We start from the raw sequence: 27,332 nt of genomic DNA, 5'->3' as shown, positions 1-27,332 counted from the left end.
TGGCTGGTGCTTTGGTGTGCGGCAGTGGGGAGGGAAAGTAAGGAACAGTGTGGCATGGTGAAGGAAGGAAGGTCAGAGGGCTGGAGGAAGGATCTGCATGGGTTTGACATCCCCAGAATAGAAGCATGATCGTTGTTTCTAAGAGGGCCAACAGAGTCTTTATCAGAGAGCTGTTCCTTGAAAAGCCAACAAGACTTTGCTATACAAAAAAATAATTATCAAAAAACCCAAACAACTACCCCAAGAACATTGAGCCTCTGGGGCAAGCAGTGTATGTACAGATACAACTCCTGAAAGAGGGCTTTACTGTACTAGCTAGGGGTGACTGGGTTTTCCACACTGCAGGGCTTTCTTTTACATATAATAAGGAGAATTTCTAAAATTATTTCTGGAGTTAGCACATACACAATTTGTTTCAGCTTTCATTTCCTTCTGTCTTTTTGCATATCCTCTTAAGCCTGCCCATCATCCACATTATCAGTGCACACAGTCTGTCATGTGCATGCATCATTAAACTGAATAGAAGATGAAACAAACAAACAAACAAACAAACAAAAACCACCAATAAGCAGAAGGAACTGAAAGATGTAGCAAGCTGAGTATGTGCAGCAGCCTGTACAATGCCTGACAATAAAAAACAAAAGAATAGCAGATTCCTGATGCATCAGTGCTCCTAGGCAAACATGGCTTTGTAATTTGAACCCCCAGAATCTAAGGAGGTATTTTGGAAGGGTGAATCTGGTTTTCTAAGTTGTTCTTCAAAACAACATGGGTTGGATCACATGATCAACTGCTAAAATATTTATATCCGGCTTAAAAATATGCCCCCAAACCTCAAAGTGGTAAGTGGTTTATACAAGATAAAAGAAGATGCTTCTCTGTACACACTCTAAAAAGCAATACAAGGGCAACACTAGCAACAGCCCTTGGAGGGATGCTGTGCTGGGATTAATGGGGACAGTTGCTCTCCCTATGCTACTGTAAATACGAGAGAGCCCCCACTATTAAAAGTGCCTCTTTGCCCGGTTAGCAGGGCTTAGACTGGATCAGGAATGTGGCCTGAAGCCTGCTGAGACTGCACACTCCCTTCTCTCTGTTTTCCTTCCCTTCCCTGCTAATGCACTGTTGCCATCCTACAGCCTGTGGTTTGTGTACGGCTGGAACTCTGGTTGAACTCTGGTTCAGAAACAAGGATGTGAAATGAGATTTATCTTTGTTTCACATACAGGTTTATGAACCAGAGTTAAGCCACAGTTCCCAGCTTCATGTGAGCCACATGGGCATGGTTCAGACTACTGGAGACGGAGTTCCAGTGCATCAACCTTTCACACCAACTATCCTAATGACCACTAGGGGCACTGGGAGTAGAGGTAGTTAGTGAGGGTCTCCTTACCTGTTCCTGCTTGCCTCTACTCTATGACCCCTGTCTTGACTCCTCAGGTACTTCCTGTAGTGAGTCATTCTTCTTCCTTTCCTCCTAGAGAGAAGATGATGGAAACATATCTCTCTCTCCCTACCTATTCATTATGTAGCTGATAGATAAGATAGGTCTTTGCTATCTCAAATGTACTTCACCAATAAATCAATTTTGATTAGACTCTACAGTTATCTTCATGCGTGGTACTTAAATAGCTGCAACAACTAAACTCTGCACTCTATAACTGGAGTGGTAGCTCCCTTGGCACTTTGCTAAATAATAACAAACCCCAAGCCCAACACAAACAAGCTAGGAAGAAGACTTCCACACACATTATCATTTATTTATTTAACATATTTTAATACTGCCCAAAACATATGTCTCTGGGCAGTTTACAACAAAATAAAAACAGAAAAAGTAAAACATTAGTTAAAACAAAAAACCCCAAAGTTTAAAACATTTCAACAACTTAAAATGTTAAAAGTAATATTTTAAAAGAGCATTAAAACCATTAAAACAATATTAATTAAAAGCCTGGGTGAAGAGATGCATCTTTAATGACTTTTAAAAAGTTGTCAGAGATAGGGAGGCTCTTATTTCAGTAGGGAGCGCATTCCAAAGCCTCGAGGCAGCAACGGAGAAGGCCCATCCCTGAGTAGCCACCAGACGAACTGTTGGCAACTGCAGATGGACCATTCCTGATGATCTCAATGGGCAGTGGGGTTCATGATGAAGATGTTCTCTTAAATACCTAGGGCCAGAAGCACCCCTAGACTGCATACTTGTTCATTCTGGGGAAGTGTGACCCTATCCAGAATAGGCAGATCAAAATGGTCTCTCAAGTTTTCACCCCACACAATGAGTACCTCTGTCTTATCTGGATTCAGTCTCAGTTTGTTATCCCTCATCCAGCCCATCATCCACTCCAGGCAGGCATTTAGGGAGGTTATGCCCTCTCCTGATGATGCTGACATGGAAAAATAGATTTAGGTGTTATCAGCATACTGATAGCTCCCTGTACCAAATCTCCTGATGATCTCTCCCAGCAGCTTCATATAGATGTTAAACAACATTGGAGACAATATGGAGCCCTGAGGGACACCATACAAAAGTTCAGATTTTGAAGAAGAGCAGTTTCCAAGGGACACCAGCTGGAACCTACCTGAGAGGTAGGTGCAGTATCACTGCAAAGCAGTGCCTCCTACTCCCAACACCTTCAGACGCTCAAGAAGGATACTATGGTCGATAGTATCGAAAGCTGCCGAGAGGTCCAAAAGGACCAACAGAGTCACACCTCCTCTGTCAATTCCCAATTGCAGATCATCCATCAGGCCAACCAAGGCAGTCTCCACCCCATAGCCTGCCCGGAAGCCAGTTTGAAACAGGTCAAGATAATTAATTCCTCCAAGACTTTCTGGAGCTGGGAAGCCACCACCCTCTCAATTACCTTGCCCAGCCACGGAAGTTTGAAGACAGGTCTGTAGTTTCTCAACTCTGAGGGATCCAAGGTAGGCTTCTTCAGAAGTGGTCTAATAATTGCCTCCTTAAAACAAGAAGGCATCCTGCCCTGCCTCAAAGAAGCATTTATAATTTCTACCAGGTCCTCTACAACCACCCCACTGGCAGATAGTATAAGCCATGTCGAGCAAGGGTCAAGAGAACAGGTGGTAGGCCACACCGTTCCAATCAGCTTGTCCACATCCTCAGGAGTCACAAACTGGAACTGATCCAACCTAATCACACACAAGGAGTTACTGGATGCCTCCACATCAGACACTCAAGTAACTGTGGAGATGGAGTCTAAGTCGACCCGGAAATGAGAGATTTTCCCCACAAAGAATTTGTTAAACACATCAGAGCAGGTAATCTATGGTTCCAGATTCTGATTAAAGGGAGGAGGGGCACATACTAGCCCTCTCACAACCCTGAACAACTCCGCTGGACGTGAACTTGCGGATGCAATACAGGCAGAAAAGAATCGCTTCTTTGCCGCACGTATCGCCTGAGCATAGGTCTTCAAATGTGTTCTATGTTGCAATCTGTCAGATTCAAGCTGAGTCTTTCTCCACTTGAGCTCCAGTCGTCTACCTCACTGCTTCAGCCCCCGTAGTTCTTCCGTATACCAAGAAGCCAATTTTGAAGCCGGTCAGAGAGGACGCTTAGGAGCAATCATGTCTACTGCCCCGGTGATTTTGCTGTTCCAATTCTCCACCAGGGCATCAACAGGATCACCAGCAGAGCCAACACTAAATCCCTCCAAGGCTTCTTGAAATCCTATTGGATCCAATAACCTTCTCTGGCGGACCATCCTAATAGGTCCCTTGCCCCTGAGATAGTGGGAAGTGATTGTGAGTCCAGCCTTAACCAGATGGTGTGTCATGGGCATGCTGGAAGACTCTAAGGAGGAGTCGGAGGCAGAGACAGAGCTGACAGCAGAGGAGGGTGGGCAAGGACCAGAAAAGTGGGTCTGACGCACAAGGAGTTGAAGATGAGTTAGAGCTGGGTGAGGCAGCTCTTGTGGAGGAGGCACGACCGGTCTCAGCTGTGGAGAGGCGCTGGTCCAAGAGACAGCAAGAGTTAAGGAGCCGCACGCGTAGAACAACATGCAAAGCTGCTTCTGCCTCTGTTACACTTTGTCTGGCTAGCCTGACAGATTTATGACATGGTGGTCCATCCATGACAATGGGGAAATTACAGGATTCCCCACCCACGGAAAACACCCTGATCATATGGGCAATCCTTGGGCTTCGAACCTTAGCTATATTATTTCAGGTATATCAAAGAAGTGATGAATATATCAGTCCCCTTACAGCAAAAATAAATGGTCAAAAAAGGGACGAAATCCCAGAAAAAATGAGGCTATTCACACATGCAGCAGAAACCGGGTTAAGGGAGCCCAGCCCAGTTCCCACTCCACGTGTGAATTGGCGGGAGCCATACGGCTCCCACTGGCAAGCCCGCTTAATTACCCTACCCTTAAATTAGGTTAGCAGAGAGAGCGCTCCACTAACCCCATTGTTCTGATTGTGTGCTGCTGCCGTGTGACTTCTCACCGCAGTGACTCACGAGGAGACCCCTGACCAGGAAGCCACAAGCCTTCCGATGTCAGGGGGAGGGGCTCCCCAAAATGCCCCATGCACCAGCACTGGGTATTCTGGGTATTCTGGGCCAGGCGGTGGCACCCGATCCTCGCCACCCCAGCTGGCTCCTTGACGTAGCCAGTAATTGTGTGGTCGGCTAATCCGGTGACCCAGAGTGAGCTGCCTGCTCCTCTGCGGGGAGAGCGGGCCAAGCCTGCTCTTTCTGCAAACCCCCTGCAGGCTCTCCAAACTGCTTGTGTGGAGAGCCTTAATGTGTTATTTGACAAACAATGACATGTTTGGAACAATCAACCTGAACAAAAGGAGACAACTTCAGAAATCAAGCAGGCAGCACTTCTGTTTAGATCAAACTTGCCCTTTCCATTGTTTGTATCGCTGGAAAAACAGCACATTTGCGCAGAGTTCAAAGCTGCTACCCACAGCTGCCATTACATGCAGCCGTGTGACAATATAATTGAACAAAAATGTTATGTGGTGTATTGTGGCATGCATTCAGCACAATTACTACCCCCAAAAGAGATGCTTCCCCCTCTCCCCCATACTGTCGCTGTTGGTCTTGTTAAGTTTCAAATCTCAGATATTTGTGGAGTGCAATATCCATCACTGGGCCTAACAATGCATTGCATTATTAGCAAAATGACAGCAAGATCAAAGCATTCAGAGTTTTAAAGAGTACATTGAAAGGAGCATTGTTGAAACACCTTTGCAGATTATATGACTCCCATTGTTCTCATTTTAATAGTGTGCTTTTATAAAGCTTTTCGGAGACCTCTTTTTGAACCAACAACCCCATACATTCATATAAATCATACTGCACAAAGCAACAGGACTTTGCCAAGTTTGTTCCTACTTGCTTCACCTGAAGTATATATGTGCCATCTTGATGAGAGGATTTATTTATTATACTTATTTAAAGGTTTCTAGTTCAGTGAGGTGCTATACACATGCACAAGTGATAACGTGAATAAAGTGGCGTAATTGGCCATTTTACTTCCAGCAGTTCTGCCTCTAGAAAAGATGCTCTGTAAACATGGCTGAATGTATAACAGAATTTGGGAGTTCAGCAGAAGAGGCAGGTGGAGGGAAATGGTGGATAAATGAAGACAGCCTCATGAATCGGAGGTATGTTTATCAATGCAGTGGGCCAAATTCTTTATAACTTATTGGATCTATTTGCTTGAAATATTGATATCTTTAGCTTTATTTTCAATGAACTCCATGTATCTTGCACCAGAGCATTAAAATAAGAGACAGCAAGTTGCTACAAACCAATACACAATAGACACGGCAAGGTAAAAACAAGGGTTAAAAAGGGCAGCAAAAAAGTAGTAAACATAACAGTCAATTGACTCCAAAGGGCCTTTTTTGGCAGTGCTGGGGAGGGATCAGTAGGCCACCCTAAGGAGGGCATTCCATAAGACTGGCACTGTTATTGGAACAGCCCTGCTCCTACTGGGCACCCGTCACACTAGACAGTGGAAACCTATGGAGTAGGGTCTCATAAGCTGAATAAAGGGCACAGGGAGCCACATGTGCAAAGAGTGGGGGTTTATTGTCTCAAAAGGGCTTCAGAGTGGGTCATTCTTGCCTATCAATATATATCTCACTTGACCTTCATAAATGAGAAAAGAGCCCTATTGTCAAACATGAATGCTACATAAAGAAGAGACCAGGTGTGTAAAATACTAGCAGTGGCTAACACAAGTAGAACTACCAGTTTTCCAGGACATGTTCCAAATGTGGGCCCATCTGCCGCTTGGGACTGTGCCCCTCTCCACCCCTCTCCCCACTGCACCCTTCTTGCTGCCGGCCAACCTGCCTCTTCCTCTGCCGCCATGGCCTGCACCACTAACAAACCCTACACCACACTTCCTTGGTGAAGGAAGTGTGGCGAAGGTGGAGGTGGCAGCAGAGGAGAAGGAAGCAGGCTGGCTGGCGAAGACGCAGGCAAGCTCCATTGCAGTGGCCAGTGGAGGCTGGTGTTAGTGTAGGCGGCAGCAGCGGTAGCAGCAGCCAGCCAACTGGCTGGCAGCAAGGGCAGTGTGGCAGGGAGAGGGGTGGAGGAAGCAGTGGCGGCAGTGGGGGTGTGGGGTGCATGCACTCATGCGTGCGTGCCACTGAAGTAGGGCTGTGAGCCACTGGGCTTGAACACAGGCCTCTCACATGCTTGCTATGCCACTGGTGGTTGGCATCCTAACAATACACTTGAGGGAGGATATTGTGTTAGTGACCTGCACAAAGTCAGGAGCTCGTGTTCCAGACTAGTGTAGTGGACTACTAGTGGTAGTGGTCTGGACCAGGGGTTCTCAGCGTTGGGTCCCCAGATGTTATTGGACTTCAACTCCCATAATCCCCAACCAAAGGCCACTGGGGCTGGGGATTATGGGAGTTGAAGTCCAATAACATCTGGGGACCCAACATTGAGAATCCCTGGTCTAGTGATAGTGTTGTACTACCACTCGCATGCTTGCACTTGTGCAACAGTGGTGCAACCTGTGACACATCTCAACCTGACTCTGGGAGGCAGTTTTAGTCTATGTAAACTTAAAACAGCACCCAAGATACCCCTGGGAGAAAGATTGTTTACTATGAAATATGTGCTGATAGAACTGCTAGTATTACCTGCAGGCCTTTCTTCTCTGTCTTCTGCTGGAGTATCTGAAGGCACTTGGTGAAGTCTGTTAGGTCTTGATCAGGGGTCTCTATGAGCTCACAACCCTATAAAGAGGAAATAAAATGAAAAAAGGGGGGAAAGCAAGCATCAGTTATCTCAGCACTTCAGGGTCAAGCACAATTTTTGCCCTTGCTTCCTACTGCTTTGATACTTGATACTTTTGATACTTGTGCTCTGGTATAAATGTGATGGATTTGAAAACAAAGGCCTAAACTCAGCTTCATTTGGAGGCAAGCTTTTAAAAAAGCGTTTAAAGTATATATTCTATGTGACAGTGCCTCTAGTCTTGTGGCTGACATGACATCATAAAGCAGGCCTCCACTACTCATGAGCCCATCAAGCTGAATATAGCCCACTAGGTATGTTTTGTGGCTTGCTAGGTGCCTGTGGTAGGCCACCCATGTCTGGTGGACTGCACTTAGCCTGATGAGTCACAAGTTATGCAGGCCTGTCATAAAATAAACCAACCTAGAACCATAATGAAAATACATATAAGGCTTAGAGCAGGGGTGTCACACTCAATCATGTGGTGGGCCGGATTTGATTCCAATGCACCTCCAGGTGGCCACACTCACCTCGCTCTGCCTCCTTGCACCTGCCTCACATCTTCTGTCTCCATCCTCCTCAATTCCCCCCCCCTCCTTCATTTATTCTCTTTTTATATCAGAATATGCTCAGGGGAAGGTTGATTATTTTATTTTACTTTTAGAAGAAATTCTGAACAACAGATTTCCTTATGACCTGGCAGAGATGAAATTTTGCATGGATAATCTTGCCACTTAAATTAGCTGACTGCACTACTTTTACACCAGAATATGCTCAGGGGAAGCATTTTTTAAAAAAGCATAAATTCTACATGACGTATTTCCCCATGACCTGCAGATACCTCAGCCAGCCAGCTCACTTGCTCTCCTTCCTCACCACCTCACTTGCTCTCCTTCCTCACCACCTGGGGCCTGCCTCAACCAGCCCTAGCGAGTATGTAAGAGAGCCTCCACTTCTGAGAGGCAGTGGCTGAGGCCTCGGGGGATAGCCACTGCTTTGGAATGTGGTGGTGGTAGGTAAGGAGCAGCGTGGCAGTGAGGAGAAGCATGGCAGCCAGTGGCAATGAGGAGAAACATGGTGGTGGCAGCTTGTTGGGAGACGGACTGCAGAGCTTCATAGGCCGGCAGTTTGACACCCCAGGATTAGAGGGATAAAAAGGTGTTTGTGTGATTTTCTAAAGCTAAGGATTATAACTTCAGAGATGGTGCAAGGAAAAGTAGAAATTTTTAATTAACTTTGCTTTATAATGAACAAAATATAAGCTTGATAAATACAAAATAAAACAGATCGATGTAAAAAGCCCTTTACTTAATAAATGCATTCAAAAGCCAAATACATTCATGGATGTGGCCTTGGCAGCTGCTTGTCTTATTATGGATTCTTTTCAGCTTGCATTGCCAGAGGATGAGGACAGGATCCTTGGAAGTATGCAATTGGCCACATGTTCTCTTGACCCTTGTCCATCAGGGCTGATTTAGTCAGCCACAGGAGGCTTGATGAGTGAATTGTGAGGACTGCAAATTATCCTGTTTTAAGTCAAGTTGGGGTCTCTGCTGAGGCTGGGATCTGGGAGGGACACTGACCTTGAACAGCTCCAAAGGGAAAGGGGTTGAGTCAAAATATGGTTGAAATATTCTTTATTTCAACAGAACAGGCATTCCAGGCTGAAAAATTTACTCTGGATATTGGGTTTTTGTTTGTTTGTTTGGGGACCTGTTTTGAGTTTAGGTTTTATGTTTTTATTGCTATTATCTCTTTTTAAAAAAAATCTGTACACTGCTTCCAGTGTCTCCCCGCCACCCAGAAAAGTGGCATATACATTTAAACAACAAGAAATGGACCTGTGGGGATACAGTTAAAACAGAAAACACCTTGCTTGACTTTGGGTGATCTTTCTAAAGTTAAGAATGAAGAACAATTTCTGATGTCTATGAATATTATTGCTAAGATTATTTACATCCTGCTATTCACCCAAACAGTTCTCAGAACAGCTTATATAGAAAAAGGAGGGAGAAGATGGATCCTTGTTTGAGAAGGGAGACACCATCAACAGCTATTGGAGAGAAGCTATGCTAGGCTGCACCCATATAATTATTCCCCTGCTAATTATAAAGGATCAACCACTTTAAATTGTGCATTTTTGTCTTGTTAGCAGGGCTAAGAATAACCTATTCCTCCTCTCCTCATTTTACTGAGACACAGGCTAAAGTCTAGCCCTTATATTAACAATCACTTTTCACCTCTCATTAAGGGATGGACTCAGATTCAGTTTTAAACTGCCACAACCATCATGTGTTCAGAGGCCTCTAGTTGATTGTAGCAGTAGCTGTTAGAATCAGCATGGTACCTACAGGCATCTGTGGAGAGCTTACTTCCTGCAGCCTGATTTCCAAACCTCCTGCTACCCACTCACTTGCTCCTTTACTCACCTAGCTGTGCATGGATTCTTCTTACTGCAGGGAGGAACAAGGATGTAACTGCAACTCCTTTTTGCTGCAACTGGCTTGTTCCTCCTGTAAAAAACCTGGTGCCGTTAGAAAGTAGGTGAGCAAGCTGGTGGTACACTCAGAATGCTGGAATGGGGCTCTCTGCAGATGCCTACACCTGTCAATCATGACAACTGCTGCTGCTGCTGCAGTCCCTTGGGAGCATCTGAACAAATGGTGGCTAATTTCAAGGCTGCTGCATTACCACAACCTCAGAAAACACAATTATTCTGTCCCATATTAAGTTATAAAAATAAACTTACAGCTCTGACAGCTATCAGTTGGAGTGAAGTCAAGAAACCCAGTTTCCTCCCAATACTACATAATGACGGTTGCCATTATGATACGGCGGGATGCCTTTGGATCTGTGATCTCTGGAAGGCCTGTTGCCAGGAAGCTGTGTTTTGGGATAGCACAAAAGGCACCCCCTGTATGATTATGGATTTCACCCACAGCACTTGCACTACGGGACCATAGTCCTCGGGAACCATTTACCCTGCCTGGTCTGGAAAGACTTGATTCACAGTTGGTTGTTAGCATGAGCGACAGTCTGGCAACATGCCTTTAAGTCAAGCTGTCAACAAGACCAAAACAGGATGTGCCCACCCCTTTCATTCACAGAGAGGTATCAGTTTGCAAGCAGGCCCTCCATCGAGGGTTAATCACTCTGGGAGGAGACTCTCCCGCCCAAAAGATAAACGCTCCTCAGAAGAAGCACAGATAAACAGCAAATATCTCAGCTCATTAAAGTTGATGAATTGGTTAGCGAAGACTAGGGAAAAGTCGCTCATAAACAAACTATAGGCACGTATCTTTGCATCCGAGGACACCACAGCCCTGAGATAAGTAACCAAACATAGTCCTATTCTCCACACTCGCCCACATTTGCATAGCTCGCTCCTGACTTTGTTTGGCGAGTTCGACCCAAAGTGAGTAGGGACACCTATATTATCATGCACCCTGTTATCAAGCTATGAACAACTTTGTTTTGCACAGATTCTCCCACCCTCCAGGGAGGGGGAATTGGTTGGAAACTGCCTCAGGGCACATTTTGTGGTATAACTACCCTTGGCCAAAGCATATGGCCTCAGAATCTGTTTGGATCACTATCCTACACTATCCTCATACACTATCCTACACTATCCTCATACACACGAATAGTAGCCTTTGCTCCTTGCTCTTCTTCCTTGCTTCACTCTACTTTCTACACCTGAGGAAGAGGCGCCCTTGCCCAACCATCGTGCAACCAACACACCTGGGAGGGAACTAATGTCCTTGCCTCTCTCAGCTCCCTCGCCTCTTTTCCCATTTCTCTGCTTTTGTCCCCACTCTCCAGGCACTTTTCATTGCAAGCCTCTAGCCAGGCTCTGGTTTAGAACCTTAGCCAAAGTTATTGCAACCTAGACTTTCATTTAGATTATGTGCCAAATTATTGCATTGCCTAACCAAACCCTTTTTGCCTTCTGTAACCCCCATTTTTACCCTTAATAAAGCTTCTGAAATGTATTTATGTTGCCTCGTTCTTTCCAAATACACCACCAGACTTGCTTAAATTGATACTGTGACAAGACTGCACTCCAGTCTGAGCTAATCTCCTCACTTTAGCCCCAAAGCATAACTGGAGTGGCTAGCCAGTGCTTCTATGCAGTTCTGATAACAGGTCCAAAAACACCAGAGTTTTTAGCAAGCTGAATTATTGTAACTCAGCAGCACCCTGTATGCTGCTCTTCGCTGATGCTAACCCTTACCTATAGATCAACCATTATGGAATGTGTTTAAAAGGAAGGGCAGAAAAACATCACTTTTCTGTAGCTTTGTGTGTTTGTTTTCCATGCTTAAAAAAAAAATCAGGTCATCTTATACCATGCTAAGTTATAGGTGTCGAGATTACATTAAAATGGAGCAATACACAAGTTCATGTCTCTTAATTCAGTTCTCAAACAGTCCCTAAGCTTCTGCCAAAAAGCTGAGTAAGGAATCATGAAGTATGTCCACCATATAAAGTCGCCATTCAAAGAGGTTTCAAGGATACAAAACACCTATATAGCACCATAAATTATAATAAGGACCATAGTTGCTAGATTTAGAGGTTCCTTTACCTACCACTTCAAGGTCTCTTTAAAGGCTTCCTGGCTCTATCCGTCTATGATTCATTTCATACTTTTACCTTGTACTGTAGTGACTGATAAGAAAATTAGGTTTTCACCCGTCAAAAAAACCCCATATTATGAGTCTGAACACACCATTTACAGCTTAGGAAAGGCTAATAAAACAAAGGTTGACAGCTCTTAAAAGTGTAAGTCCAGAAATACAGAAAGTACATTCGCCAGCAGAAAGCGGAAAGATAGCTAAATCCATACTTGCAAATATTGTCATCCCATGCTTCTAAAAGATTTTCCTGGGATGACAGCATATTTATTAGAACACTCACAATGTCAGGTTCATATAAAACAGGCCTGCACAACATAAGGCCCGAGGGCCAGATACGGCCCGCAGGGACTGTTTTGCTGGCCCAGAAGGAAGGAAAGTCATACAGCAAGAATGAAGAGCTCTCTGCTTGCCCTGTGACAAGCAGCAACAGCTCAATGCATGTGTCCACTTGATACGAGATTTTCCTCATCCGCCTGGCTGGTACCACCCCTGGGCCGGAGCCCACTAACATGGTCCCTCACCCTCTTTCCCCTCACCTTTCCCTGACTCCAAACCTCTGCCCCCTCCCACTCTCATTATGTTTAGTCTAATAACTAATATGATGAAAATTGACCTTAGCTGCTGCACACGAAGTCATGAATGGTTCGGTCCCACCAGGACGTTTGAGTTGTGCGTGCCTGATGTAAAAGAAATGTTGACATTTCTGTTTACACACACAAATGCCCTGGAAATTTCTTTGAGAATCTTTTACTACTTTCCTCTTACATATGAATGACCCCCGAACCACCTGTCTATGCATCCATGTGTACTAATGTGGAGCACTGTTAAGTGGTGTGTCACCGTATACAGCTGGCAGCAACACCGGCTCATTGTCCAGATGTTGACAAGAAGAAGCAACTGCTTCTCCTAAACTGAGGCCTTATATAAGCCTTCAGTATCCTGTCTCATGCGCCTCCCTCTAGTTCCAGCAGCAGTAGACATTTAAAGGAGCCATGACCGCTTCTTAACCGTAGGTTCCTGCAGCAGGGTGGTGATTCCTCTACCTCTGGTGGAGTACCTAGAGAGTCATCAGAATCAGATGATATGGCTAGATGGGTGTCCTCAGGATGTGGCAGGGGCAATGGTTCTTCTGGTTTGGCTGTCTCGTATGATACTTGTTCTTCTGAATCCCACTCTTGGTATCCCAAGACTGATAGCCGTTTGTTTGAGTCCATTGTTAGCCCTATGCGCTACTACCACAAGGGGGTCTGTGATCCATTTTGCATCCTCATCCTCTGAGCTTTCTTCACGTGAGCTGGATGTGTGGGATGGCAGGCTCAGGTTCATAACAGACCACCATTTTAAGACAGCCTTCAACTCTTTCTTAAAAATTAATTTGGGGTTCTTGATCCCAGTAGCCCTTGGCCCATAGCCACTATATCCCAACAGCTGGCCCAATGAAAGTAAGATGACAGTTAGTGTTTTGGGACCAACATCATCCGTTGAGACTACAAGCTGATAAGGAGATCACTTCCCCACCACTAGATCAAAAAAATAAAAACCGTGGACCACATGTTGCACAGCAATACAAGGGCAGGAGAGGGGATCTGCCCTTGCAGGTAGGCTGAAGAGTAGCTGTAGTGAAGACTTGTTCCACCCTTGAGAGTTCAGGGACCAGGAGGGGAAAGCAATTTTCATTGCCTTCCCTGCAAAAGTCCTTTTTCACTTCCAGGAATATCTCCTTGAGAGTTGCCCAACCCCAGAATAGCCTGCAACATGTAGGGGGTTCCACAGCAGATGAGCAGGGATACCACAGCAGATAAATTGATCAGACAAGGGTTCACTGAAGATAGGAAGTTTAAAAACCACCGGTATAAGGCAAAGTCATAGAATGTATGGAAACATATGCACTCCTCCTAAAACCAAACGCTACATGAACTTGTCAAGTTTGACAACTGCCTCTCCACAAGCCCATCTCTAGCTTCCACATTTGACTCCTACAGATACTGCTTCTTTTCCTCCTCTTTTTTCAACCTTGAGGCGTTATTTTTCAAAGAAAGTAAGACACCCCCCCCCCGACCCCAGGCAGCATCTGGCTTCTTGCTGACAGTATTTTTTAGAATATATATTTACTGTGAGAGTTGCAGCAGTGAAAGGGTTAGCCCACATCAAGGGCTTTCTCTCAATAACATTTTTCCTTTCCTTTCCTTGCTTTAAAATATTGTAATTATTAGAGCAATATTTAAAATAAAAAAGAACTGGAAAGGTGAAGCAAAACTCCCCAATTCAACTGATATAATCAGATTAATCCAGAGAGAGTGTCGTTACTAGAGCAGCTGGGATGGGGAGCAGGAATCCTTTTCTTGTCTTATTGGCCTGAAAGCATCCAAAGCTCAAGATTTCCCACAGTGCGCATCACAAACCCTCTGGGATCACTGAAAGGAAGGACAAGAGAGGCCAAAAATCCTCAAGTGCTGTGGGCCCAGGTGAAAGATTCGACTGTGTGGAGAATAGGAATGTGTAAGAGTTGGAGAGATTTCTGGTGCATTATTGAGGGGATTAGTGATGCACAGAGTGGGTGGAGGAGTTGGATAGGTGAGGAAGAAGGGATTTAGGAAATGTAGGTTTCAGGCAGGTGCACCCAAAGAGGTTTCTAATTCTGGAGGAAAGGCAGAGAACAGCCAGGATGTTTAAAGAGGAGCACAGTTTCAGTAAGTTTGGGAAACAGCACAAAATGATCCGAGGAAGTCCAGGAAACTTATTTATTGAAACATATCCAATTATTTTCATTGCATTTCACAGCAGTTCATCTTTGGAGAAACATCTTGAAAATAACGTTGTTTGAAAATCTCCCTCTTCACTCTCCAGTTGATCTCCAAACTGCAAAATGTAGTCTTTGGTGCATTTCATGGATATTAACTGCATCTAAGCCATATAAAGTCTTTAGTAACATTAGCTGATATGTGAAACTGTCTGGCATTTGAAAATTCTTAACTACAGTGTACTTTTGTGTAATTGGTATCCGACACTAACAGTGGCAAGTTGCAGTGCAGCACTATGGGTTGCATGCTAGTTGCTGAGGGCAGAAATCCTTGCTTTCTAATATTGCAGATGTTCCCATGACCTAATTCCTTAACCCTTCTTAACAGAGGTATTCCCCCCTGCTCCCGACTTTTGGGCCACTGAATCCATCAAGGACTTAGGTGGTTACTCTTATAGGGTGGGGGGTGGAATCAAGCATATAGAAGTGCAGAATTAGTATGATAAATTCCCCGGTGACTGTTCACATTAAAATAAGCTGCTGATCAAAGGCATAAAATTGCAGAATTAAGAAATGCAAAAGTAGTTTCCATTTCCATCCGAAGCACTCCCACTGTACACATAAGGAAGCGAAGGCTCATAACACCGGTGAGGAATGTCTTACTAGTCCCTTCTGCATGGCTTAATTCTTTGGAGTTAGCTCTTCAAAAATTATTAAGAGTAAAAATCTAATTGAGATTTAACATGATTTCATGGAAACTTGCTCTTTTCACACTTTTCCTTCATGACAGGGTTATAGGTTTTGCTGTTAAGGCAACCTTGTTTATGTAACACTCTCTCTCTCTCTCTCTCTCTCTCTCTCTCTCTATATATATATATATAAAACTTTATTAACATATTTTTATACCGCCCAAAACCTATGACTCTGGGCAGTTTACAACAAAATATAAACAAAATAAAACATTTGTTAAAACAAAAATGAGAAGTTTAAAACATTACAACAATTTAAATTTTTTAAACAATATTTTAAAACAGCATTAAAGCCATTAAAACAATATTAATTAAAAGCCTGGGTGAACAGATGTGTCTTTAAAGACTTTTTAAAAGCTGTCAGAGATGGGGAGGGTCTTATTTATATGATAAATGGGCATTATGATATGCAGGTGTGTGGAGAGTGGGCCAGTCTATTCCAGGGCCCCAGGGAGAAATGTCTTCCTGTTCACAGTGACCCCCTATGCACGATTCCTGTCAGTGGAGGTCAGGCCACCCAGCCTCAGGGACCACAAAAGGATAGGCTGTAGCTCAGTCCCTGTCTCCATGCAGGGATGGGAAAGACCCTTGTCTGAAATCCTAGAGAGATCGTGCAAGTTGATATTAAACTAGATAACCCAATAGTCTGACTCAGTATAAGACAGCTTCCGGCATACTTATGTATGCTTTTCATATTCATTATTTGATAAACCAATGCAATGGGGTACCTTTTACTATATGCAAAGTCTTATCTTGTCTCATTTGAGTCAATTGATGCTAATGAGAACTGAGCCTTCTTCTCTCTCCACAGTTCCACTCCTTCACCTCCATAATCGAGGGTCTGTTTCTTGGTCATGCTAGTACGTGACAAAGAAAGGGAACTCAGGACTAGGCATGTATACATCTATACAGACAGATCGTTTGACATTAGGGCTCACTTCACATGTTACAGAAAAGTGGTGCACTCCATTATTTGTGGGATGTTTATACCTATGTTTATTTCATTGTGAGTGTATGCTCTTAGGAGGTGTGATTAACCCCAGCTCCCTGTACAGTGAAATAAATGTGGGTATCCATTTCACACATTGTGGTGGGTACACACAATATGCACACAGTATACCCTTCCTGTATGGAATTTATGTAGAGGCCAGGCAGTAATATTAAGATATGATGATATGATATGATATGATATATATGATATATGCTGCATTCTCACAATCATGATGATCCATATTAAAGAGTTGATCAGGCTTGCAGAGCCCCATGGAATTGGTTGTGAGAACACAGATTTCCCAGGCAATCCTGGTCAAACTGCTGTGGTTAAGCTGCATTTAACCAGGTTATAAATACAGTTTAACCACAGCAATTTGATCAGTATTGCCTGAGATACCTGCATGGTCACAACCAGCTCTACGGGGCTCGGCAAGCCAGGTTAACTGTTTAATCAGGATCACCATGATCATGAGAACACAACCAAAATATAATTAATTGAGTGCAATTGGGCTGCATTCAAAGAAAGTTAACCCTGACTAACCACCACTGAAATGGAGAAGTTAATTTTGACTAACAAAGGTCCATTTCACTGAGGTGTATGACAAGCATATGCAGATAGACCTTTTTCTTGACTTTTAATCTATCTGCTGCATCATTGCACCCCAAGCATACAAGTCATATATCACTTTTCTTTTACCTTTGAAAACACTCCATGTCTAAGCTTTAATTCCTAAACTCTTGTCTTTAGTTCCGGCATTCGCAGGCTTGTCTTTAGTACAGGCATTTGTGTTTCCTTTGAACCAGGAGTTTAGAGGTCTCAGGTCAGAACTTCAGGAAGCAATCTCACATGCAGGGGTGCACCTAGGTAACTTTGGTGCCTGGACTGCCACCACCATGACACCCCCCCCCACGCCACTGTGAGGTCCCCCTGAGGCCAACTTTTGGGGTCCTGCTGCTTTGGCAAACCTACAGTGGAGGTTTGCCGCAGCAAACTATGGAGCCAGCGTGGTGTAGTGGCTAGAGTGCTGGACTAGGACCGGAGAAACCCGAGTTCAAATCCCCATTCAGCCATGAAACTAGCTGGGTGACTCTGGGCCAGTCACTTCTCTCCCAGCCCAACCTACTTCACAGGGTTGTTGTGAGGAGAAACCTAAGTATGTAGTACACCACTCTGGGCTCCTTGGAGGAAGAGCGGGATAGAAAATGTAAAAAAATAAAATAAAAAATAAAATAAAATAATACAGTGGTTTTTTTTTTAATTTCAGCCACCGAACGGCTGAGGGGTGGCTGCTGGGGGGTGAGCCGAGTAGTCCTGCTCCCCCCCACCAGTGGCGTTGGTGGGAGCGACTGCTCAGCTTACCCCCCCCCCCCAGCAGCCACCCCTTGGCTGAGTGGCGGCTGAATTTTTTAAAAAAACACCATAGGTTCAGCGGTGGGTTGCAGAAGCTCCCCGACCCAGCCATTTGGAGGCCCCCCAGACCTTGGAGGCCATGGACTGGGGCCATGGTTAGAGCATGGGTTAGAGCACCTCTGCTCACATGCCTCCTTCCCAGTTCCTTTGGTTATTCCTCAAACCCTGACAGGCCCCCAGGTTAGTCTCCCTATTGGCTAGAAACCCTGTATAAACATCTTCCATAGGAGCCCTATATAAACATTATCAGCTCCTTGATAATGAGATGGTGACTTGTTGGTCACAAATCAGAACTTCTTTGTTCGATTTGTCTTCCTTGCCATCAGCTCCCAGACTCCCTTACCTGTTCCCTCATTCTACAGAATGAACCGCTTCTTTAGACAGTGACTCCTCCTAAGTCTACCTAACCATGAAATTTATCTTGGTTTTGAAGTTTATTCCTTGATGTTTCCATTAACCCAACATAGCAGCTAACAGTAGTGGAACTACACAGCAGGGTTTGGTCAGTGGGGTGAATATTTCTGACTGTTGATCGGAATCATATGTTAAGAAATATACAAATCTACAAAAAATAATTTGTTCTTAAGCTCTTATAGATCTTACTCCATCTATAATCCCTGCTAACTTGGCAAAGAGGCACCTTTTAATGTGGCGATTCTCTTTATTTAGCAGGGGGAGAGTAACTGGCCCTCTCCACCCCCGGCACAGTACCTCCAGTGACTGTTGCTGGTGTCTATCTTATGTTTCTTTTTAGCTTGTGAGCCCTTTGGGGACAGGGAGCCATCTTTGGTTGTTTTTTATTTCTCTGGGTAAACCGCCCTGAGCCATTTTTTGAAGGGAGGTATAGAAACTGAATGAATGAATGAATGAATGATCTACTAGAGATTCTCTAGATTAACTGTTTGATGTGCAGACATGACAAAGTACAAGGAATGATTGCTTGATAAACGGTGTGTTGTGTTCCTTCATGATACGTGCTCAAGCATTGTTTTATGTCTCTAGTACCATAAATGGCTTTCAGTGTTAAAAGGTGGGTTAATATTTGCTGTAGTCACAGCAATCTACATGGCTGACTATGAACTTGATTAACAACCAGAACTATAGGGATTTAATTGAATTTTCTGTATCAGAGACGACTTAATTTCTTGATAAAATGATTGAGACTGCAATCCTAAACACTTACTAGTGAGTAAGCCCCACGGAACACAGTGAGACTTACTGGCAATGTGATTCACATTAATGTTAAAAAGCTTGTTAAAAAATGTGAAAACAGAGTATTTGTCGTGGTTACGTGACATATCTTATAACAAATACAGGTGCTCCTGAAGAATAACAAAGTGTGGTTTTTTAAAAAATGATGGAAAGGAGAGCGACTGCCCCCTTATGCTCCCTAAATGTCATCTCTGGCTAGTATTGGCTGATGGGGAAGATTGTTTCTTCACAATAAGGAATGCTAACAAATTATCTCCTGGGCCAGTTTGCTATTGACACCTGCCATTTTGAAAGTACACTTTGTTTTGTGTAAAGTGCTATTCCAATTGAGTCCCCTCTGGAAGAACATAGATTGGTTAACCAATGGCAAAGACTTGAGCCCTATTCGGATGTTTCTAAAACCACATTGAATATGCTTATAAGTGCCAAAAGTGGGCCTGGAAGTACCACCGTGGCGCATCACTCACGCCTCACCTCACCTCTCATGGTTACAGTGGCATTAGTCTACAGAGGGAAGTGCTGTAATCATGATGGTGGGTGCTTCTGTGATATGCATTTATATTTCAAAGCCATATGATCATCTATATTTGCCTCCTATTATTTCCTGCACACAGAATTCCATATGGAATCTGAGATCGGGCATAGCACTTGCATTTCTATGACGTTTCTGTAAAAAACAACAACACAAAAACCCCCAGCCCTATTAGATGTTTTTAAAAACTGGACCAGCCTTGAGTAGAGATGTGCACGGGGAAAAAAAATTCAATTCGTTTTAAATTCAAATCGAATTAGAATCTGGTCTGAAAATTCAATTAAATTTAGAATCAAATTCACATCAATTTGACCCTGTTTTGTTGCCTTTTTAACCAATTGGGGGGCCAGGGTGGTTTAAAAAAGGTGCCAAATGACTCTCAAATAGAAATTGAATTGAATTTCAAAAAATCGATTCAAATCAAATCACTCGAATCACCCAGATTTGAGTTGAATCAATTCGAATTCAAATCGATTTGCACATCCCTAGTATTGAAGCTGCTGACCATGAATGCGCCCACCATCACAGTTACAGTGTTTCTCTCTGCAGTAAAATACCACCATAACCCCAAATGGCAAGGTGAGGGGGTGAATGATGTGCCGAAGCAAGACTTTTTCAGATCTACTTTTGGCACTTGTAAGTGCATTTGGCCATTTAAAAAAACAACATTTGAATAGGGCTTTAAAACAAACAAACAGAAGAGGCAAGTTTCAGAGAAAGCAAGCACTACACTAGACCTTAGATTCCACATGGGATTCAGTGTGCAGGAAATAATAGAAGACTAATATAGATACTGTAACCATATTGTTTTAGAGCTGCTTCCCTCATAAACATAAGGAAATCTTATATAGATTTAACTAAAGGTTTATTTAGAAACAACTCCATTTTTCCTTCTCCTTTTCCTCCCTTTTCCTTTCTGACTCCACCCTCTCCCACACACTCTTTTCAGGATCCACACACACTCTTCAGGATCCACAATGGGACAAGCTTCTCAACAGTAAAACATAAAAGATCACTAGGTAGAATATGCCACCTTAAGTGGCGCATCACGGAAATGCTTGACTAACAAGTAGAAGGTTGCTGGTTTGAATCCCCGCTGTTATGTTTCCCAGACTTTGGAAAACACTTATATCAGGAAGCAGCAATATAGGAAGATGCTAAAAGGCATCATCTCATACTACACAGGAGGAGGCAATGGTAAACCCCACCTGTATTCTACCAAAGAAAACCAAAGGACTCTGTGGGCGCCAGGAGATGAAATCAAGTTGATGGCACACTTTACCTTTCGATAGAATACAACATATCCTTCCCCTTTATAATAACTAGAATTGAATTGATTTAAAATTCAGTGACAAGGTCTTGAAGTCTTTGAGGTGGTCTCCTGTTATGCATACTTCTCCTAATTCATAGGGCATCTGTCAGAGGAGCTGTTAGTGATGTTTTTTTTCTGGTACTGATGACTGTCCATCACATTCATCAGCCTCATCTGTGAGGTCAAAACTAGAGGCAAGATCAAATTTCTCTCCTGTTCCTCTCTGGAAATCAGACTCCGTTCCCTCCTTTCTCAAAATATGCATGCTGGAAAGTCTTCAACTGTTCAATTTCATACCATCATCCAATATGACAGAATCTCCTCAGATTTCAATTAATTGTTTTGGTTCAGAATATCGGGAACATCCCTGTTTCACTTCATAAGGCAGCCGGACTCAAACAAAGTGCCCCACCTGAAATGTATGCTGTCTGGCACCCCGTTTTGGATGTACATACAATTTATATTTTTGTTGCTTCTCTCTTTCCCAAGGGTGAGATGGCATGGAAAGCCCTATCAGTTGTTGCCACTGGGTAGGTTTGGTGGTAGCTTTGTGTCCCCTCAGCAGTTCAAAATATGATTTTCCTGTAGCAGAATGAAGAGTAGTTTGAGAAGCAAATAGAGTTTCGCAGATTGCCTATTTCCAGGGATGTTGTTGCTTAGTAGGCCATTGTAAACTTTCTTTCACAAATCTTTTCATTCCTTCCACTAATCTTTTCATTCCTTCCACTAAGCCGTTCCCTTGAGGATGGTACAAGGAAATAGTCTTGTGTTATGCAAGTATTGTTTCATTTCAAAAGAGGTAAGCTGTGTTCCAGTGCCAGTTAATAGTTCTCCTGTCTTTAGGAAGACCTTATCTCATAAAAACTGCAGCCATGAACTGGATCACCTTGTTTATAGTAATGTTGTCAACAAATGAAACTTCTGGCCTCTTGGTATAGTAATCCACCATCACTATAACAAATCTTTGTTTTGTGGGTTGGTTATCAAAAGGCTCCTTTAAATCCAAAACAGGTTTTTCCCAGGGACCACCATTGGGATCCTCTACTGGAGTCAAGAGGTGGTAAAAGTCTTTTGCGATTTGTCAGATACAGCACAAGCCACACAGTGCATTTTCAATATGTTTATCCATATCTGGCCACCAAAAACATTATTTGATTCACCTTTTAATCAAGCTCATGGTGACCTACGTGGGCAATTTTGATCACTTTTACTTCTAAGGTGATTAGCACCACCAAACAATCTGTCCTCAGCAACAGCACATTGGGAAGAGACAGCTCACTTCCCAAATGCATGTATGGTTGAAGATGTTCCGGTACCTTGTTTTTGCATGGCCATCCATTAATTATGTAAGCTTTAAGTTCAGTAAGCACTTGATCAGCACTGAGGGCCACTTTCCATCCAGAAGACGTGATAACTCAATTAGCAGACAAAGCTATTTGTGCAATTATTACTCCTTCATCCTCTTTTTCTGGGATCTCCTCTAGGCCTGGAAGTGGAAGTCAAGATAAACAATAGGGTGTGCACAAATAAATATAAATAAATAAATAAATAAATAAATAATAAATACTCAGGGTCAAATCAAATCGCAGACCCACCTATTTGATTTGTGAAAAGCAGCTGGCTTGGCCAGCTGCCTCAAATCACCCTTATTTGACCCTAATTGATTTAGGCAGATCAGGCACCATTTGAGGCCCATTTTACTTGAAAAGGGCCTTACAATGGTGCTTTCTGGGAACAGCTGGTATACCATCCAGGACCAGCAGGTAGACCAGCTCTCCACACAGGCTGACACACTGTCTGGAGCAGAGGGTTTGTCAACCTGCCAATCCCAATTGGTAGACCAGCTCTCCCGGTTAAACCAATCTTCTGCTCTGGACTTAACATAGGAACATAGGAAGCTGCCATATACTGAGTCAGACCATTGGTCTATCTAGCTCAGTATTGTCTTCACAGACTGGCAGCAGCTTCCCCAAGGTTGCAGGCAGGAATCTCTCTCAGCCCTATCTTGGAGAAGCCAGAGAGGGAACTTGAAACCTTCTGCTCTTCCCAGAGTGGCTTCATCCCCTGAGGGGAATATCTTGCAGTGCTCACACATCAAGTCTCCCATTCAGATGCAACCAGGGCAGACCCTGCTTAGCTATGGGGACAAGTCATGCTTGCTACCACAAGACCAGCTCTCGTCTTAGTGTGTCAGCCTGCCTCAGAGAGCAGGTCTACCTGGGTAGACCAGTTCTCCGAGGAGGGCTGATCTGCTAAGTCTGGAGTGGAGGGCTGGTCTACCCACCGATCTCAATTAGTAGACCTTCTGTCCTGGTTTTCCCAGGAGAGTTGGTATACTGATTGGGATCGGTGGATAGACCAACCTCCCACTCCGGACTTAGTATGTCAGTCTGCCTCAAAGAGCTGGTCCACTCGCTGTTCCCAATTGGTAGACCAAGAAATCAGCAATCATATCAGCACATCTGTAATATGGGTTTCCTGCTATTTGGCTCTAACACTATCCTCTTTGGTGTTTCCAGCACCATATTGAGACTCCTTTTTGTGGCACACACACTTTCCCTTCTGCAGTACATCCTTTGTACTCCAGGACAGCAGTGAAGAATCAATCTATGGCAATATGGGAACCTTCATACCCACATGGGTGTATGTCTAAACTGTAAGTGCAGATTTGATGTAGTAAAGAGTTTCTTGTAAAGCAGATGGGAAACGATAGTGTAGAGAGAACCAGAATCAGCCAGCATCTGCAGTTTATGGCCATTGAGTTTAACTTGACAATGTGGAGAAGCAGGCTCTGTCACATTTAAAATGCTGTCAGGAAGCAGTTCATCTGCCTCATATTTATCATATAGTGAATCAGTAATGAAGTTCTGCACACTTGCAAACCTTAGCAAATTGTCCCCATTTTTTGCACCTCTTGCAAGTGACCTTCCATGCAGGACAGTGAGAAAAATTGGCTTTGTGGGTAGAGTCACTGCTTCATTAGCACTGGTAGCTCCTCCTCTCTTATGCTGCCATTTTTTGGGGCAGTGTCATGTGACAAGATAGGGTTTGGAAGGATTTAGACTGAACAGCCTGGATTTCAGGAAGCTGGTTTTGGGGTACCAAAGAGAGCAATTTGGCACAGTGAAGAGCATTTTTCACCCTCCTGTTCGTCTCTATAACTTTATCCAATGTAAGTTTCCACTCCAGTAGCAGTTTTTCATGCAGCTTGGAGCAGTTTGTTTTCATAACAATCTGATCCCTGATCACTTCATCAGGAAAGCTGGCAAACACACAGGTTACACTTAAGTCATGCAGTGCTGTGACATACTGATTGATAGATTCACCAGGCAGTTGGGATCTAGAATAGAATTTTTAACATTCAGCAATAACATTCAAATTAGGGTTGAAATGATTATCTATTCTACGGCTTGACTAGCAGCTTCATAAGAATTGGCATCTCCTTCTAAGTTGGCAGGAAAGGGCAAATGATTATATATTATCTGGCCTTCTGGGCCTAGGCAGTGAAGCAATATAGCCTTTTACTTTGTTGGAGTAAAATAAGTGGTCTGTACAGTGAGGAGGAAATTGCAGAAATGGAACCTCCATTGTTTCCAGGGAAGAGCAGCTTCTCCTGAGGTGGGAAACAGTGATGTTCCCTGCAGGGATTTTCCCCAAATGCAGGGAATTCTAGCTTCAAATATCAGGGAAAATGGAAAAGCGAATCCTACCTAAAAAGTGGTGAAATGCAGGGAAAAATTCAGACAATGCAGGGAATTTTAGATAAAGTTTCTTTTCCTGTTGCAGGTTCACTACTTCCACTTTCAGTTCCAAACTCATGAGGGACAAGTTAGCACTGTATGATTGCATTTTCATATATGTTTCTGGTTTGTGTTGCATTTGGACAAATAGACTACATAGTACATATAACGAAAGGACTCAATAGCCTCTTTACGAAGGGAATAGCCAGAAGGAGTTGTACTGGAATACATGCATGTAATAAGCAACTACCTCACATGAGAGTATTTATCAGCATAACATACAAAAGTACAGTAAGCTAAAGTTTCTTCGTAAGATCAGATTTACACACACACACACACACACACACACACACACACACACACACACACACTTTACTAAGATTATGTCTGGGAATCTGGAGTATTGTAGTGTTTTCCTAAAGTAGGCACAAACACTACTTTGTAAATAAACACATCTTATTATTTTGAAATTCAGTATATATATAATTCTGCCAGTGTGTTTTGCTATGGGATGGTGATGGGAAATGTGTAGCCTTTTGCTGAGCAAAAATCATGTGTGTGTGTTTGTGTGTGTACACACACACACACACACACACACACACACACACACACACACCCCTTAGAAATAACTGATCAGTTTCCTATCTATTGCATATTTAATTTTTAATTACTGCAGGGAATTTCAAAGGCAAATAGGGAATTTCTGGGTGTCTGGTAGGGAATTTCGGCTTCCAGTATTGAACACTGGTGGGCAAGAAAAGAGTTGGTGGTTGTCTCTGAGCCATACTGCAGTGGGCATCCAATGAACAGCAGAATCCAGGATTGATTAGGAAAAGTACCTTCAGGGTACCCCTATCCCTGGGGCCCCTCAGAGTGTGGGAGATGATGAAGAATATAGGGAAGGGTGGACTGGGGGTCCCTCAGAAATCTGGGGCCCCAAGGTTCTTTGAACCCATCCGCTCAATTATAGCTACACCCCTGCTTCACCTGCTACACCCCTGTTGTGCAGGTCAGAAAGCTGGAGAAACAATCAGCAGCAGCAATAAGAGAAAGCAGTTCAGGAATGTAGGCCCAGTAATGCCATGAAATGAGGTTGCAGGAACATTCACAAGCTTTGCAGGCTCACAAGCTTAGCTGGTTCAAAATCTCATCACTAAATGTTTTATAGCTCCTTCCCTCATAAACATAAAGTAATCTTATACAGATTTAACTAAAGGTTTATTCAGCAAACACTCAATTTTTCCTTCTAATTTTCCTCCCTTTTCCTTTTGGACTCCCCCCTCCCCCCACACACACTCCCCCCACACACACTCCTCATTGGGACAAACTTCTAAACAACAAACCCTAAATGCTAGAATACAACACATGTAGCTTTGAAATAGAAATGCACACATTTTTCAGATGTCAATATGAGATTAACACCTTAGAAACTTTTTTCTGAGTTGCTTTAAGAGATTTTTGTGCTTGCATCTTGAATTTAGCAGCCATGTCCCAAATGTGTTTGATCCTGACACATAGGAGTGTGGTGGTGAAATATTACTTCATGTTAGGATGAGAGTTCAGCACTGTCTGGAGTATCACTAATATTTCTTTCTTTTAGTGAGTCACCATGTAAAGAGAAAGTTTAATTTATAGGTCGGAAAAAGTCAAGTTGGGGCCTTTCGTTGCTGTGTTCCTATTATAAGTACCTTTTGAAATTTAATTTTTATACAAAGGAGATGAAGTCAGAGGCAGACATCAAAGTCTGTGCAACTAAAATATTAAACTGCTCTTATGGCTCTAGCAGCCATATGTCTGATGACATGATAGTACAAAAACAAATCCACAGGAATGAATTTCAAGAACAAATGCCTTTTGAGTTAACAAAAGTCTTCCATCCCATGAGAATAATTACTTAGAAAGAGTGTGTCAAAGTAATCCTTGAAAAGGGTTTCTTATTAATATTAGGCTGTAGACCAAAGCTGCACAGCAGTGAATTTGCAATTATTCCTCTTTTCATCCCCACCCCAGAACTCTGCATTTTTTGAATTTCCTACATGCCAAGAGCAAATTAACTGCAGGCATATTCACAAATCAAACTGAGGGTTGGAGGAACCTAAAACAGCCTTTCACTACTGCTTAAGGATGATTTTTCTACAAACAAATTGTACAGGGAAACATCTCCATGAGAGGGCATTTCTCTTCCACGTGGTGAAAAACACTGTGACAGTAAATAAGATGGTAGTTGAAAAAAGGTGAGATTTCCCATAATCGTAGTACCTATTTCATCCATGTAAGGGCACATTTGTAAAAGAGAATCAACTGACAGATGAAGGAGAAGTATCACTTCCCTCCTGACTACATGCACATACCCTGGCTTACATGTCCCATAGCCTAATGTGAGCGTTGCAAAACTGCCCATGCCACTGTGAGGATCTAATCCATGTGGCAACAGTGTTGCACAAGAGGGCAGTTTCAGAACCACTGACCTCTTGGGCAATCGCACATCATGCCCGGTTTCCACTGGGAATAATGGAAGTAGCATGAAACGTGACTGCACAAGAGGACAGTAATTCTAGTACTGTCCTCTTGCACAGGTGGTTCTGAAACACCCGCATCACACTGACGGACATGTAACTCCCTGTCTTTTGATACACATTTCTATCTGTCATATAGTCAGTATGAAAGGCAATTTGTGATGCCAGTGGGTGGAGTGGTAGGTTAGAATAGGGCTTTGGTTCAACCCTCACTTAGCCATGAAGCTTACTAGATTACTTTAGGCAGTTAATG

General features: G+C 43.3%; 1 protein-coding gene across 7 annotated transcripts in view; it reads right to left on the bottom strand.

Annotated features, from left to right (window-relative positions):
* The window catches only part of TPK1 (thiamin pyrophosphokinase 1), a 425,007-nt gene that overhangs the window by 163,787 nt on the left and 233,888 nt on the right, over positions 1-27,332 (bottom strand). For all 7 annotated transcript variants that reach the window (XM_053260531.1, XM_053260529.1, XM_053260530.1 and 4 more), the window contains exon 6: positions 7,141-7,236. In XM_053260531.1, the coding sequence (XP_053116506.1) occupies positions 7,141-7,236 (96 nt within the window). The remainder of the gene's footprint in view (positions 1-7,140; positions 7,237-27,332) is intronic.

This window comes from Hemicordylus capensis, chromosome 6, assembly GCF_027244095.1.
Source record: "Hemicordylus capensis ecotype Gifberg chromosome 6, rHemCap1.1.pri, whole genome shotgun sequence".
In the NCBI taxonomy this organism is placed as follows: domain Eukaryota; kingdom Metazoa; phylum Chordata; class Lepidosauria; order Squamata; family Cordylidae; genus Hemicordylus; species Hemicordylus capensis.
The sequence above is the reverse complement of the archived record's forward strand: the minus strand, read 5'-3'. Positions and strand labels throughout refer to the sequence as shown.